General features: G+C 42.7%; 1 protein-coding gene across 3 annotated transcripts in view; it reads right to left on the reverse strand.

Moving 5' to 3' along the window:
* arhgef4 (Rho guanine nucleotide exchange factor (GEF) 4) overlaps positions 1 to 15163 on the reverse strand; it is a 146318-nt gene that overhangs the window by 64705 nt on the left and 66450 nt on the right. The window contains exons 3-5 of one of the 3 annotated variants that reach the window (XM_084339922.1): positions 7432 to 12063; positions 4163 to 4432; positions 3618 to 3747 (exon numbers count right to left, since the gene is read on the reverse strand). In XM_084339922.1, the coding sequence (XP_084196048.1) occupies positions 3618 to 3747; positions 4163 to 4432; positions 7432 to 12063 (5032 nt within the window). Of the gene's footprint in view, positions 1 to 3617; positions 3748 to 4141; positions 4433 to 7431; positions 12064 to 15163 lie in introns of all 3 variants that reach the window. The other 2 variants (XM_084339921.1, XM_084339923.1) reach the window with 2 other exon arrangements.

A 15163-nucleotide genomic window follows, 5' to 3' on the forward strand; every position in this document is an offset into this window, starting at 1 on the left:
TAGAAATCATTGGAACTCAAGATTGACACAATAAACTTCTTTACAAGTATGTAAACTGTTGCCCATGACTGTACATGTTAGCCAGTTTATCAGCAATACACTCAGCTCTCAGTTTAGTTTATCAGGTACACCAGGCTAAAGCTTTCAAATATTTCGTCTGTTTTGTTGTCACTGGTAATAATGTGATGGACAAACTTCCGATTATAACACAATACAAAGAAAGAATTTGTTGCATTAGAATGCATTTGTTTTAAATAGGTGGACATAAATAACTGACGATTAGGATATGGTCGGCCCTCAAGGTAGCGTTTCAGCAGTGTTGTCATTATTTTTAGGGTTCAAGATAGAGGCTCTGTACTGACCGAATGTGTCTATTGCACACGTTTTTTGGGAGAGAAATTATGTTTAAAAGGTCCTAAAGGTCTAATTTTCTTAAAGCAAGAGAAAGATATTTCCTAATATAAACATTAATTTAATCATGTATTTGAGAAAATTGGCTTTTGTTTTGAAAAAAAAAAAAAAAAGCTTTGTCCTGTGATAATGTGTTCTAACTCCAAGGTATCCGAAAAATACAACCAAAACTCAACATATAAGCCAGTAAGGACAGGCTGATTACTGGCCCAGTTGATTTTCAGGGCTGATATTCAGCATTTTTCTGATTATCTGTCTCAGTTTCTCTTGTGTCTGATTGCTGATAAAATAAATACAACTAAAAATGTACTACTTTAGCTCTGATTCAGCGTCCTTTTCGATCTGTAGTCAACACTCAATGTTGCGCCATCTTACTGATAATACAACACAAGTCATAGCCAATCAACACTGAATAATGTGAATCTGTAAGTAATTAGTAACTAAGGTTATTAAATAAATATAGTGAATTGGAAGTAGCAGAAAATGGAAACATTCCAGTAAAGTACCTTTAACATTATACTATATCAGTTTTATAGCATATCAGTTTCAAATATCTGTTATTGGTCTACTTGAAAAAAAAACAAAAAAAAAAACATAGTCGATCAGTCGATCTCTAACATGAGCCAGTACTGAAAAATTTGAAACAACACCCTGCCCTAAATGTTTCACATGAGTCACAGTGCTGATGTGTTTCAGTGAGATGGCTTAATGTTTTGTTTGGTTGGTTGTTTGGTTGGTTTTAGCAGTGTGGTAAACAAGAAATGTCTTTCCTATCTTTGTCACACAAGCCCAACAAAAAATAAAAAGCACAAAATAAAGAATTTTATGTCCCCAAAGACTCTGATGGCCTATCTGTATGGGTCTGTGACCGGTTAGAGGGACTTTCTGAGCTTTGAGTTTCAATGAGACTTTACTGCAGCCAGCAGGTTAAATAAGGAACTGCACTGTGTGTATACCCATGTCGTGCCATGTGTTTATAGCACAGGTGAAATTTAATCAGTGAGTCAGTTTAAGTTACACCCAGGACAGATTCAACATAGACTGACAGAGCTGGAATTAGGCTTGGGCATTCCAAGACCAGACAGCAGAGATAATCTATGAACTGAAGGCAGACAGACAGACAGACAGACAGACAGACAGACAGAAAGATAGATAGATAGATAGATAGATAGATAGATAGATAGATAGATAGATAGATAGATAGGAAGAAGAGAAGAAAGGAAGGTTGCAACAAGTGCAAGTCTTTTCGACTTAATTTTAAGTTAAAGCATCATTATAAAATGTTTTTACCTTAAAATAACAGCTTCAAAATCATTCCGATGGTGCAGTATTTGTAACAGGGTGAATGGTGTCTCTGTCACTTGTTTGTGCAATATGTAACTTCAGTGAGAGGGGAGGATTACAGTGTTACACACATGTTTACTTAAAGACAAGTTTTCAATACATAACATAGTTATGACGTAATGAGTTTTGTAGTAATGTAGTTACTACCTACATTAAGTCTGATGAATTGTTACAGACGTGACATTTGTATTTACGGAAGTGGTGTTGCACTCAAAAGGCCTTTTCACACAGAAACTCAGAAACTCTGGCCACAGCGAAGGCTCGCCTTTTCTCCACCTTTGTTTGTTCACACTCAACCAAGCAATGGAACCCAAAGAAACATGACGGTACACATCATGACATTGACATCTGTGCGTTTTTTTAACGTATCTCCTCCAGTTTCCACATGTTAATCTAAATATGTATTTGCCGACTGTTTATAATCATATGGATGCAGTTATAATGTGTTGTGATTGAGATCCTGACCCACCATGCATCCTGGAAAGTGACAAAGTTATGTTTTTGCTATAAATTACATAATCACCATCATAAGCAGCAGACCCTGTCTGGCTTTCACTCGAAAGTTCGGTCGGGAGGGCTGACCGTCGCAGTGATTTTTTTCAATACAAGTTGCCGGAGACAGTAACAACACAATAATGGAAGGAGACAAAGACATGGAGAGCTAAAGTTTTTTGCTTTGAATTGCATCACATAATCACCGCCATTCAACCACAGGAGATGCCTGGCTGTCCTGCCGGGGACAGACGCTGCTTTTCGGCCAGAAATGTGACAAAGAGTCGATAGGACAGACAGGATGACAGACACTTTTCAACATATAACTGCAGTATTTTTTTCCTCATATAAGTTGCCAAAGTCACTACCAGTTACCACATTACTGTTGTTTGGTCCTGTAATGTTGCTTTGTGGGTCATTTCCCTTTCATTTGATGAGTGAAAGATCTGTTAAGCTGTCAGACCGTGAACACCATCAGACCGACACACCTCTGATCTGCGCATCAGAACCACAGCGAAACTGTCCCCCCTCTCCACATCTGTAACTTTCACACAAACAGTGATGCGGAGAATCAGCGCATGGTTCCCGCACTGAAAGTGCAGTGTGAATGGGGCTACAGACTGTAGGGGGGCCCAAATTGCAAAAAATGTCAATCTACAAAATATTGCTTTAAAATAATTAGGAGAGTTATTTTTTCATGTGTCTTCACATCTGCAATTTCCTTATTATCTTGATATACTTATTTAAGGGAGAAAAGTTAATATCCTTGTCTGGCAGTGGTCCTATGTAGCATCTTTATTACTGGGATGGTACAAACCTGGAGGGTGCCAAACTTCCCCCCATGAGTGGGACGAGGAAAGGGTCAATTCTGCAGCTTGGTAAAGGTCTAGGGGACCCTCGCTTTTATCCACAACAGTGGACTGCACTTATGTAGTGCTGTTCTACCTTAACAGTCAAATTGCTTTACAATTTGACTTTCATTCACCAATTCACATGCACACACACACACACACACACACACACACACACACACACTTACACAACACTGGTAGTGGAGCTGCCATGCAAGGTGCTGGCCTGTCCATCAGAAGAAACTTGGGGTTCAGTGTCTTGTTCAAAGACGCTTGACGCCTGGATAAGAAGGAGCCAGGGATTGAACCCCAAACACTGCAATCGGTGGACAACCTGCTCTATCTCATGCCACACAGGCAAACCATGATACAAAATAAATAAACATGGTTTTGGTTAGAGATATTATCTTCACAGGTTCAAATGTTCCAACAGCCAGTCCACCATTTGACAACCACAGGTCACTCTGAATAAGAGTGCAGTATCGAAAAATGCAGAAGATGAAACCGGTGAGTACTTACAGGAGTAGGAGATGTGTCTTCTCCAGCCCAGGCAGTCAAGACCAATGGGGGTGCTCTGGGAGAAGCAGTGGGCCTTGAGGGGCATCCACTGGAAGGCCTCCATAGGCCCCAAGGTGACCCCAGCATCAGCCTGTAGAAATAGAAGAGGATTAATTCAAATCGCTGATATTATCACTGACGTTCATTAGTTTGCTTATGATGAACTGGACATGAACCTGGACATGAAAAAACATCATTTATTGGAAAAAATTGAGTGATATGCAAAGAAATGTCTACAAGATGAATGGGCATGCACAAATAAAAGTGCAGAATGAGAAGAGTGGAGAAAAAAGATTACCAAGACATGCCTGAAACGGAAAGCAAAGCAATGACAGATGCCCTGGCTTCATATCTAAGAAAAACTGTCAGAAGCCATCAGAGAGAAACAAACTGTCCAGGAAGAATGGAAAGGAGTAGGGCAGAGAAGGAAGAAGATGAGGATTACAAAGACTTCCAAGGTATGGATCTTTTTGTTTGCAGCTCACCACACTGTGGCCACATCTCACTTTGTCCATGTCTTCAGATAACAATGTGTTGAGTTGGCCCAGACTCCCCCTGATGGCTCTGGTCAGTTTGCATTTGTATTTCTTTTGCTCTTCAATCCAGAGGTCATCTGAACACTTTCGCCTTTGCTGCCGGCCTACATCACAGCCCACATCCACCCAGCAGCCAGTCCTCAGCCCAGCAGAAACTAAAGAGGCCTTCCCCTCTCCTTTCATCTCCAACAGCTTTCTTGTTCTGGACTGGCTGGCAGGTCGACCACCGATTTGTGTGCCCTTTTGATAGCACAGTGAACTGGTTAGTGACAGTCATCTCTACTATACAAACTCGACTGCCTGTGGCTATCTTTTAAAGGGTAACCAATTTTACACACTAAAGTTTGTTAAAAGGTCTACGGGATTACTACTGCATATGTTAAAAAAAAAAAAGTAGGCGCTAGGCGTGAGCAGTATACCAGTTTCTACACCGGTGTCACACTCAGCCATGACATGGATTTTGGAACATCGTCATTGCCATCAGAGTTTTAGCCTTTTTAAAATAATGTGCTTTATTGCAGCTGTGATATCATGCAGCTAGACGGCTAAAAGCATAGTCTAGAAGTGAAGTTACATCCGGTAACTACTACTTTCCTCACTAATGCCAACTTCGGTAACATAAGCATGTGACCAGGAAAACAAAGCAGCCCAATTTCTCCAATTTTTTCTGTCAGAACCAATACAAACATCTTCTTTTTTAGGGCCAGCAATGTAAAAAGCAGGCTAAGCTTCAAAACTCAAGCTAAAGGATGGATAGCTACCAAGGTCAAACTTAGAAGCTGCAGCTGAAGTTTTGCCATTGCTGTAGGTTACTCTTTATTTTGCCGGTCAATCTGTTGAATTGAGCGTTAGCACCTCCCATAGCTAATGTGGCTACTTGCTACTATAGCACACTGGAGCAATGTTGCAGTATTTAGTATTAAGGGACAGTCAAGAGAAACTGTGTGAACGTTGAGCCTCGTTTGAAGCCGATTAAATAGAAACAGTTTGCAACTGTTTTCACGTGGCTTGATGTGGAACTTAATAAGGCAATGAAGCTCAGCTGGCTCTGTTGTTAATGTTACATGAAAGCGTCTTCTGCTCTGTGATCAGTCAGTGTGTCTGTTGCTGCTGTATGTAAATTATCTTAATAGACAAGCCCGTGGTACACTGACTATTGTACTTACATAAATACACTTTGGATTTTCCACAAATAAATGCTGTTGAGAGGCCTAATCCTGCCCATTGTCTAACCAACATTTTCAGGCAGGCTACTCTTCCGAAATCACATGTAGGCCTGCACCTCAATTTTATTCCCATTTGAAGCCAATAAACACATAGATTTGTTTTTAATTTGTTTTCCTTGCTTAAGATAAGTTTCCTTACACTGCCAAATAGAGTGAAAGAGGTGGAATGTTTGAGTAGAGTATTTCTTTTATTCTTGTAATACCATGATATAATACCGTCACCATAAAAAAACCCACAAAAACATACTGTGATATAAACTTTAGGTCATATCGCCCACCCCTAGTAAGCTCCATGCTTTGTAAAGGAAGAAGAATGTCTAGAATAATCTAGGCGATATCTCTGGTTCTGCTGTATTGATTTTGATAATTTGTTTTTAAAGTGTCCATAATGGCATGTTTTGTTGTGCAATGTTACCGGTAGACTGCTTTTCAAAACCTGGAGCCTAGATTATTAGAATGCAACATAGCTACTGAATGACATCACTGGAGGCAATTTATCAAATTGCATTCAGCTTCTTCTGCAGCCACAAAAGGCTTTATACAACTTTGTTCACATATGCAGTAGTACACACTGTTATGTGTCAAATTGGTGGAGTTACCCTTTACCTTTAGATCGTAACTTTGGACAAGTATGTGTTTGTAAGTGTGTTTGTACAATATGACATGAGGATGACAGTGAAATGATGACAGGCACTTCCATTCACTGGCTAGTCATCACCGACACATAGTTTCAGTGGTGAATTGTGTTCTCATTGTATTTCTTAATACATGCAGATAGTGCACGCACAGCACGGTTCAGACCTGTGACATTTGTAAACAATGAAACAAAATGAAATTAGAGTTGCCAAACAGACCGCTCAACGCATATCAGAAGTTTCACGTGTTTTGACACTTGAGGTCGCCAACCTTGGTTGCTAGTATCAAAAAAGACAGTAATTAACAGCATCACACAAACTGCACCACACAGACCTCTTTCTTTTTCACAAAAATATTCAAAAAATATTTTAAATAGTTTAAAAGAGTATATAATCATAAGTATAATCACTAGTAAACTAGCTTACTAAGAAGCAGTCAAAATGAGCTGCCAAGCTCTTTGTCAAAATCACCCTAAAAGTAACAAAAAAAGTGTTCTTTTTGTCAAATTTCATTGTAAGGCAGTGTCAAATTTCAAGCGCTACGCTTGTGAATATTGCCCTTTATGCAGCAGAGGCCACATTGCTTAGGTGTGTCAGGTCAATATGGCTCCATTAGTGTAAAACTGGATCAGAAGAGAGAACAAAGGAACAAGTGAATGTAAAATATCCGCACAAATTGTTCTGATCATGTGATTAGTCTGCAGTTGGCAAGGCTTAAGGGTATTGTGTACTGAGTGGGTGTCTAACTTAGAGAAGTAGTTGCTCTATAATCTTGTTTTGTATCCTGTGGGAGGAAGCCACAAGAGGGGGCTAGTTGTCAAGTTATCATGCTCTGGCTCTGCATTTCAGGACTATTGTAGGAACTGCCATTGAGGTAGTACTACAGTAAACATTAACTCACAGAATGGAAATCTACGATTCTACTGTTTCATTCCCCCTCTTCATCTAGTTCACAGACAGACACTTGGGAATAGGAACTTGTTCTCTGTCCCAAACCAGATTCTGAGAGATATAGATATATAACCACCCTGAGACTCACATAAACACATACAAACACTACAGATTGCGGAGCAAAAGATTAACTGGTCTTTGATCTTGGCCTTTTTCCCCATTTCATTCCAAGCCAGACTTGGTAACTAGGAGGCATGGATGAATTACTTGGGGAGCTGAGACCCCACTTGCAACTTGTGCCTGTACAGGCATCTTTATGGTTATGTTTAACATCCAAAAAGGAAGGCCTGCAGTTACACACACACATCAGAAATCTGAATAAGGTGAAACACTGATACCTATGCTCAAGATTTGTAAAGTTGTTACACATTTCTTTTCATAATTTACAAAAATCTGCTCTGTGTCTGACAAACAGATTTTTTCTTACCTCTAATTCGTTGATGGAGCCACTGGCATACAGGCTGATGTGTGACTGGCTGTCTATTCTGCACTCGGCTCCATCCAGAGGGCTCAGGCTGAGACACAGAGGGCTAGCTGAGGGTTTTAGGGTTTTAGGTTTCTCAGGGGGGTCTGTCAGTCCTTCCACACTAGCTGACTGGCCCAGAAGGATAGGAGAGACAGAAATGGCCCTTGCTGAGCGAGGGTATTGAAAAATTTTGCGCTGAGCCGCTGGCCTTGGGCTGTTAGGTTTAGGGCTCATTGGCCGTAGGGGGCTCTCAGTGAAGTCCTCACTGGCCACTGACTGGGACCTGATCGAGGATGGTGAAAGTTGATGAGTAAGGGTGGCTAGTGAGCAGAGGCTCCAAGGTGAGACTGGGCTGGTGAAACTGGGCGGTGGGACTGCAGAGTCATCTAAAAATGGAGGTATGCCAGACACACACAGTGTGACAGGTAGACCATTTGGTGAACACTTTCTTCCATGGCCTTTAGATTTGCTTCCATGGGGGTTTTCCTCTCCAGTCCCTTGTGGAACTCCCCTCTTGGAGATGGGATCAGTGTGACGAAGAGCTCTGAGGGAGGATGGTGACCGTGGACTGCTGAGCCTGTTCAGGAGTGGAGAGGATTTTAGCTCTCCACGGTCTTGCCCAGAAGTCATGTGACTACATTCCCCATCTGGCAGTGAAAGAGTTCTTTTCAACAGCTCAGCCTCCTTGGCCTTTTTTAGCTTCCTCCCGGATTGTGTGGCTTTACCTGAATCCACATCAATGCCCATAGTGGCCTGCTCTTCATTCTCCTTATCCATTGAACGGGACTCAAACAAGCTGGAAAGGGACTTATGAGCTTGTGCGAAGCGCATGCGAATGTTTAAACTGTCATTGCTTTTGCTCCTCTTGTAGGTCTGCCCATTAGGTGACTGGGCTTGGCTGTGAAGAGGGTTGTCTTGGCACGGTCCTCCATTACCATCCCCACTACTACTGTGGCTGACCAGTTGACGTACATGGCGAGTGTGGGGAGTAGAGGAGAAAAAGCCACAGTCCTCTTCTATCTCATAATGCAATGAGGTTTTGTTGAAGATGTCACCTTTGACAAAAACCTCATCATCTGAGTTTTCCCTCTGTGGCCCTTGCTCAGGCAGAAGACCCTCACCTCCCCCATCTGATGACTCCTGGGGTACCTTCTCACTTCTAGCACCCTTTGAGCCCTTAGCCTTCCTAAAAGAAGGCATTTTAGCAAAGACAGAAAACTTAGAGCCTTTATTTCCTGTCTGGTTGCCTTTTGTTTTGTTTTTCTTGGTCATGTTGTCAGGGTTGGCATTTGTGGCTGAAATAGCAAAGTGAGGATCATCCAACTCATTGCAGTTGCCGCTAGATGAGGTGTAAGTCTCAACATCATAGGCAACAGTCATAGGTCTACAGCGCTTTTCATTATTACTACGTAGGAGAGGTGTTGCTGGGTTCACCTCAGGTTCTAACTCAGCAGTAGTTAAGGATTCTTCTTCCAGCTCAGGCTGGTGGTGTGGACTCTTGGGGCCGGAGATGTCCCCTGATAGGTAAACATTGTCCTTAACTCCCTCAGTAGGCCTCATGATCTCATATTCTTTCTTTGTTCCTATTTTTAAATTATCCTCTGTTGTGCAACAATTTTCCAGTGAACGCTCAGCCTCCACAATTGGTTCTAAACTACTCACAGCAAACAGGTTGAGGCTGACATCAGGGTGTGGGTATCTAAGATTCCTGGCCTCCTGCTGTGGAGCTGGCAAGCTGACTTCCGTGTGCTCTCTGCACTCCTCACCCAGAGCATGTTTCTTGAATGATTTGGACAAGCCGCCTATTCTTTTATTAGGTAAGCAGTGATCCCCTGGTTGGCTACAATGGTGACTCTCTTCAGATTTACTGTCAACTAATAGGCCTCTACTCTCTGAACTTAAGGGCTTAAAGCCTTCATTTTTTTCAGAGATAGAACACTTGTAATCTAGACTTTGAACAAATGTCTTTTCTGTCTTAAGGTTTTCTAGCTCATTTGCATATGCTAGGCTAAAATGGCTGTGGCTATCAAGGTCTTTCTCTGGAGCAGATTCAGAGTCCTCTCTGCTCCAGTTGGGTCCGTGGTCCAGTGGAGACAGGAACACCTCAGAGTCTGCCTGAGGTATATCTATATCTTCCAAGGGGTCAGAGGTCACTTTTGTTGATGGCTCAACCAGGGGGCAATTTATTCTCTCGTTACTTTTGTAGTTGCTCTGGGCTCCCTTTGAGAAATAGCTTACACCCTCTCCTCTCCCCCCTCCATTTACGCTGGTCTTGGTGTTATTGTTAGAGTCTGAGAGCAGATCAAAAGGGGCTTGCAGAATGCAGGGAGGTTCAGGGATCTTCAACTCCAGCTGAACTTCCTTAAAATGACTAGAAATTGTGCCGACAGTAGTTTGTACATTTGTCGAGGTAATAGCCTTTTGTGCTACATCTGGGTGTTCTATGCTACAGTCCTGAATGGACTCAGTAGCAGCAGGACAAGTTGGTGTTTTTCCTATCTCTCTATGCACATGCCTAGCAAAGGAGGCATCTGGAAAACTGGGAATTGCTTTGGCAATTACTCTCAACTCACTGCGCTCAGAAAGCTCTGTTATACCAAGCTTTGACAGTGGAAGTTTGGCTTTGCTTACTGCATCCACAGTTTGTTCCTGGTCAAGATAAAAATGACTGAGCTCCACCTCCTGCTCCTTGTTTTGCCTTCGTAGAGAGCACGGTGATCCTACCCTCCTCGCTCCTCCAGAGTTCTCTGATAACAAAGGGGAGATATCCTCTGCTCCTTGGTCATGAGAAAAAAACAGCAGATTATTTGAGAGTGGGTGATGAGGCAGACATTCCTTAGGCTCCCCACCAGTGTCAGATTGGGTTTGAGTTGAATCAGGTCCTGAAAGCCGGAGCTTTTTGACAGTATGGAGCTGTCTATGAGTAGGTATTTCAATCGTAGCACCCCTCTGATCGAACTGATAAGGGATTAAATTCTGGGTTTGACCTGGAACTTGCCCTGGTTGTGACCTTGTGGTCTGAGGTTGTTTTTGTTCTGGTTTCTCCTCCACACCTGAGTCTACTAGCAACACAGGTGAGGCCAGAGCAGAAACCTCTGGAACAACCGTCAGCTCAGTAGCACAGGTATCCAATGGATAACAGGCTGTGGTCTCTGTGGAAAATGTGATAGAGGAACAGATTTCATTTACTGTCCCAGGTGGTTTAGTTGCCTCTGTTGTACTGCCAACACACCCAAACTGATCTGCCTGGAAGCAGACACCTGACACCCATGCCTTATCCTGGGGCTTTGTTACACTAGTACAAACCTGAGGGTGGATCTCTGACAATCCTCTGATGGGTCTCTCTTCAAACGAAGTTCTTGAGCAGCAAATATCTACCTTTTGTGCCAATACATTGATTTGAGTATTGACTGACTTTGTGTTATGTGATGCTTCTGTGATGTTTGGACTTGATACAACAATTTCTGTAACTAACTCAGATTTAGAGTGTGCTGGTTTACAAATACTGTCAAATGATCGTGCATTTATTTTTTGATGTGTTCCATATGTGTTAGAATAATCCCCCCCACTCTCGCACAGGTCCCTTTTGTCCTCACTGTGCACTTTTATAACTGCATGTATCTCTCGGTCTTCATTGTTAATACTCTGTTGTTCTAAACTTTCTCTCTGTCTGTGACTTTGTCTATTAATACAGTCACTGTTGCATCTATTTAAACCTGCGCTTCTCTCTACAGTGCTGAGCAATTCAATATTCTCTACTTCTACATCCTGAACGTTATAGATTTCTAATCTTTCTCTGCTTGTGTTCTCTATGCGTTTTCCATCTGTGTTACGTGTCTGTAACCTTGTCTCATGTTCATGGGTGCTTTGCTGTTGTAGTGTCTCCACAATCTTGTCCTCTGCGGTATCTATACGTATTGTGCATGTTTCTGAGTCTGTAGATTGATTCCGCCTGTTGGGATTGCTTTCCTCAGGGTGCACACGTGACTTCACTTCCTGAGTGTCTGGTGGACTAGTTACCTTTGTGTCAAAGGTGTCTGTGTTGTGTAGCCTTTGTATATTTAAACTCTGTAGCTCCGCGCTCCATGTGACTGGAATTTCTGAGGACTGTTCCTGGTGCAAGTCTAGTTTTGGTTTCTCTGTACTTAGATGAGGTTGGATCTCAACTGATCCCACGTCTCTGGCGGTCAGCTTCAAGTGACTATTAGGGTCCACATTGTTCTCTGGACTTTTCCTCCTGCTACATGTGGATCGACCAAAATAAGTCGCTGTGGCATCTTTGTGGCCATCCTTGGTTGTCACTGACTCTCTCTGCCAGGCTTTACTCTGCCCAGTGTGCAAGCTGCTGCCTGTTGTTCTTCGATCAATGTAGGTGTTCTCCAGTCCCAGGAGGGCATCCAGTGAATCCTCTGCATCTGGACCCAAATCTGACAGGGTGTCACTGTGCCAAGAGCGGGAGTCGAAATACTCATCGGATGTGTCACCCCCTCCTATTCCTCTCTCGCACCATTCCAGGGAGTCAGCACCCAAATCCCCCTCCTCTAAACATAATCCTTCAGAGAGGTGGGGGGAGTCTTCAAGGGCTTCCTGGGGCTGTTGAGACAGTAAAGAAAAGGAGGGTGAGATAGAAAATTGTGCAGTAACAACAGGGAGTTTAACACAGTACCAGGAAGAATTTTAAATTTGATCATCATACAGTCATACATACATGAGTTGCATAAGAGCAGTTATTTAGAAGGCACTTTGTAACCAGATTGTAACCAGAAGCACACAACATCAATCTAAAATAACTAAAAATAACTTGTCATATATAGTGATCAAACTAACTCCTCTATTAAAGGTGGAATTTCTGACTTTTTTGCCACTAGATATTGCATTACAGCACCGGACCAAAACAAGCACTTTGTTAAGTTGGGGGGGGGGCGAACGCCATCTGATCACACACTGGTCATGAAACTCAGATTAAACTGCAAAATTAGGCAGTGCTGATCAAATATGAATTAAGATTTTGTAAGTGCATAGCCTATTTTGTTACTTCAAATCTTGTTTTGATATTTAGTGGGCAGTAACACGCACATGCACTTACATGCATGCATGGCCGGCCCGGCTACCAAAACAACGAACAGCTCAAGGAGGGAGTTTGATGTCGTTCTCTGTTCAGGGCACCATTGTATCTTTACATAGCACATAGTAGTTTGTTGCTTTATTCATGTTTAAAATGTTATATATTTTACCATTAAACCCAGCAAAAATGTTAATAAGGTTCAATAATTTTATCATTTTTAAAGAAGATACATTTTTTAGTTAAAGGATAACTACCGTTTTTTACAACCTGGACCTTATTTCTAGCAAACTATATGGTCATTTACTCACCCACATAACTTTGGTGTCATTTGAAGTCGTTCGGACGAAATTAGATCCAGCGTAGCGCCGATATATCCATATAATGCGAGTAACGGGGCAGCGACACACAGCCTCTATAACACATTATCTGCCACGAAACTAGTTCATTTCACCAATATTTTGTTACGATATGCTAGTGCTATTCCCCTCTGAGTCCGGGCTCGTCCGTTATCAACATCCGGGGTCAAACTAGCAGTAGCAGCTACAGGTAAACAAGCCGGCTGTCGCGGGTGCGAGCGCAGCTCAGAGACGACATCTTCCAGGTCAGAGGTAGTAGATCAACCTACAGACCCCGGATGTTGACAACAGACGAGCAAGTAGCTTTTGGCCAAACAAATGGCCAATAGGAAAGGCGTTTTGTGAGAAAGAGACTTAAGGTCAGATCGCTTTACAGGACACCGCCGAAACAGAATTCTGTACCCCTTTGATACTGTAGCCAGTACCCAGGGGTATGACACTTTTACTTCCCAGCTGTCCAGGCATAGCTGGGAATGAGTTTCTACGAACGCTTCCCCACCCCTAAGGGACACCCCTCTGAGGCCCTGGACCTTTGGAAGGATGCCGCTTCTGGGATGCATTTCTGGAAGAAGAACAGGACTGAAATCCCTGCCGACGTTGTGATGGCTGTCTATTGCCAGCACCAGTGACCGAGAACCCTGAGCCGTGTCCCCTGCCATGCACCCACGGCTCCTGACGAGCTCAAGGGGGTTGGTGTGAAGGCTGAGAGCCCCTCAGTTTATACCTGGCAAGGGAGGCTCTGCTGAATGTGCGCTGAACACAATCTCTTGTACATCGTGACTGTTCAGCCTTATCCAAAACACCCTGGGAGTCAGGGTGAAACACCTGAACTGGTTAATAAGCTCCTTCTTGATGTTCTCTGGCAGAGATGTCTGCGCCAACCAAATCTGCCTTTGTGACATCATGGCAGATGGCATATGACAGCTGCACCAATATTCATTGTAATCTGGGAATGAGTGACAAGGGCTGAATCTATCAGGCTCACGGTGTCCTGGTCTTCTGGGTTGGCCGCCCTCCTGAGAGCTGCCAACAAAACAGTGAGTGCATTGCCAGACCGAGCTGCCCGCGTGGCTGCATTGTAAGTCCGACACAGTCGGTCGTTTTCTCACACTCTTTTGCTGGACATCGTGGATTAGCTTTCACCCACTCTGAATCTCAATTGAAAAGCCAAGTCCCACAATTTTTCAGTGCACTCATGACCTTAGAGATGATGTCCATGGCAGAGGGCTTACTGTCACCTGCAATGCTAGGGTTGGATATCCCCTCAAATTGTGAAGACTTGGGCTGCTCTGACACAATAGCAACTTTAGACTGCTCACTATCAAAAGGAGAGTCTCAAGCATAAAGACAGAGAACATCAGGTTAATCAACATTCTCCTCTTGGTAAGATTGTAACCTGTCAGGCGAGGATCCCCTAGAGAGACCCTCTGTGAGGGTGGGGGGCTGGGTCGAAAGGGCGAGTTGCCTGACTCTGACCGGACTGCGACCCCGAGACCAAGAGAGAGATTTATTGATACTGTAGCAGAACCACAATGTCCAAAATATTGAAACCATCCGGCGCCCAGGGAAGGAAAAGAAGGTTAGAAGAGGAAGAAAAACGTAAAAAGGTGAAAAAGGTAGAGGTACAGTAATGTCAATGTGATGAAGTGAATGAAATTAATAGTTTAATGCATCGTAGTTACCGTTGTTGGAGCAGAGTCTTAATTTGCTAGCTTACTTCGGATGATAGCAGCATTGTTTAATAATCAGTAAATAGCTGAGTCGACGTAAGGTAATGTTACTCCACCTTAAATTCATCAGGGACATTTGGAAAGTTAACCTCAGGCCGGTTCAGGTGTTATTTTAACCTGTTAATAATTATTAGTGCAGTGAAATTAATATATATATATATTAATTTCACTGCACTTTACTGCTTTTTGCACTCTGGCTAGACTGAATTGCATTGCAGTGTGTTGAATGAATCTCATCGTATTTTCATTATTAGTCTGTATTAGTCTTATGTATAGAACACACCAAGCATCTGTTTTTTTTATTAAAATGTAACATTCAGTGGTCACATATACATCTCTTCTCTCTTCAGATGCACTTTTAAAATGTTGAATACATACATGCAGTTTATGTGTGAGTGTATGGAAATTGATTGTGAAATTGACTGATATGATTGCAGCTAAAATCTTTGCAGACGTGTCCCTACCTGCCCTGCATGATGTGGTCACCACACACATTAGTAGTGATTGATAACAAAGTAAGCGTTGGGATAGGGAGATAGAGA

This window comes from Pagrus pagrus, assembly GCF_965226575.1.
Source record: "Pagrus pagrus genome assembly, chromosome: 20".
Taxonomy (NCBI): Eukaryota; Metazoa; Chordata; class Actinopteri; order Spariformes; family Sparidae; genus Pagrus; species Pagrus pagrus.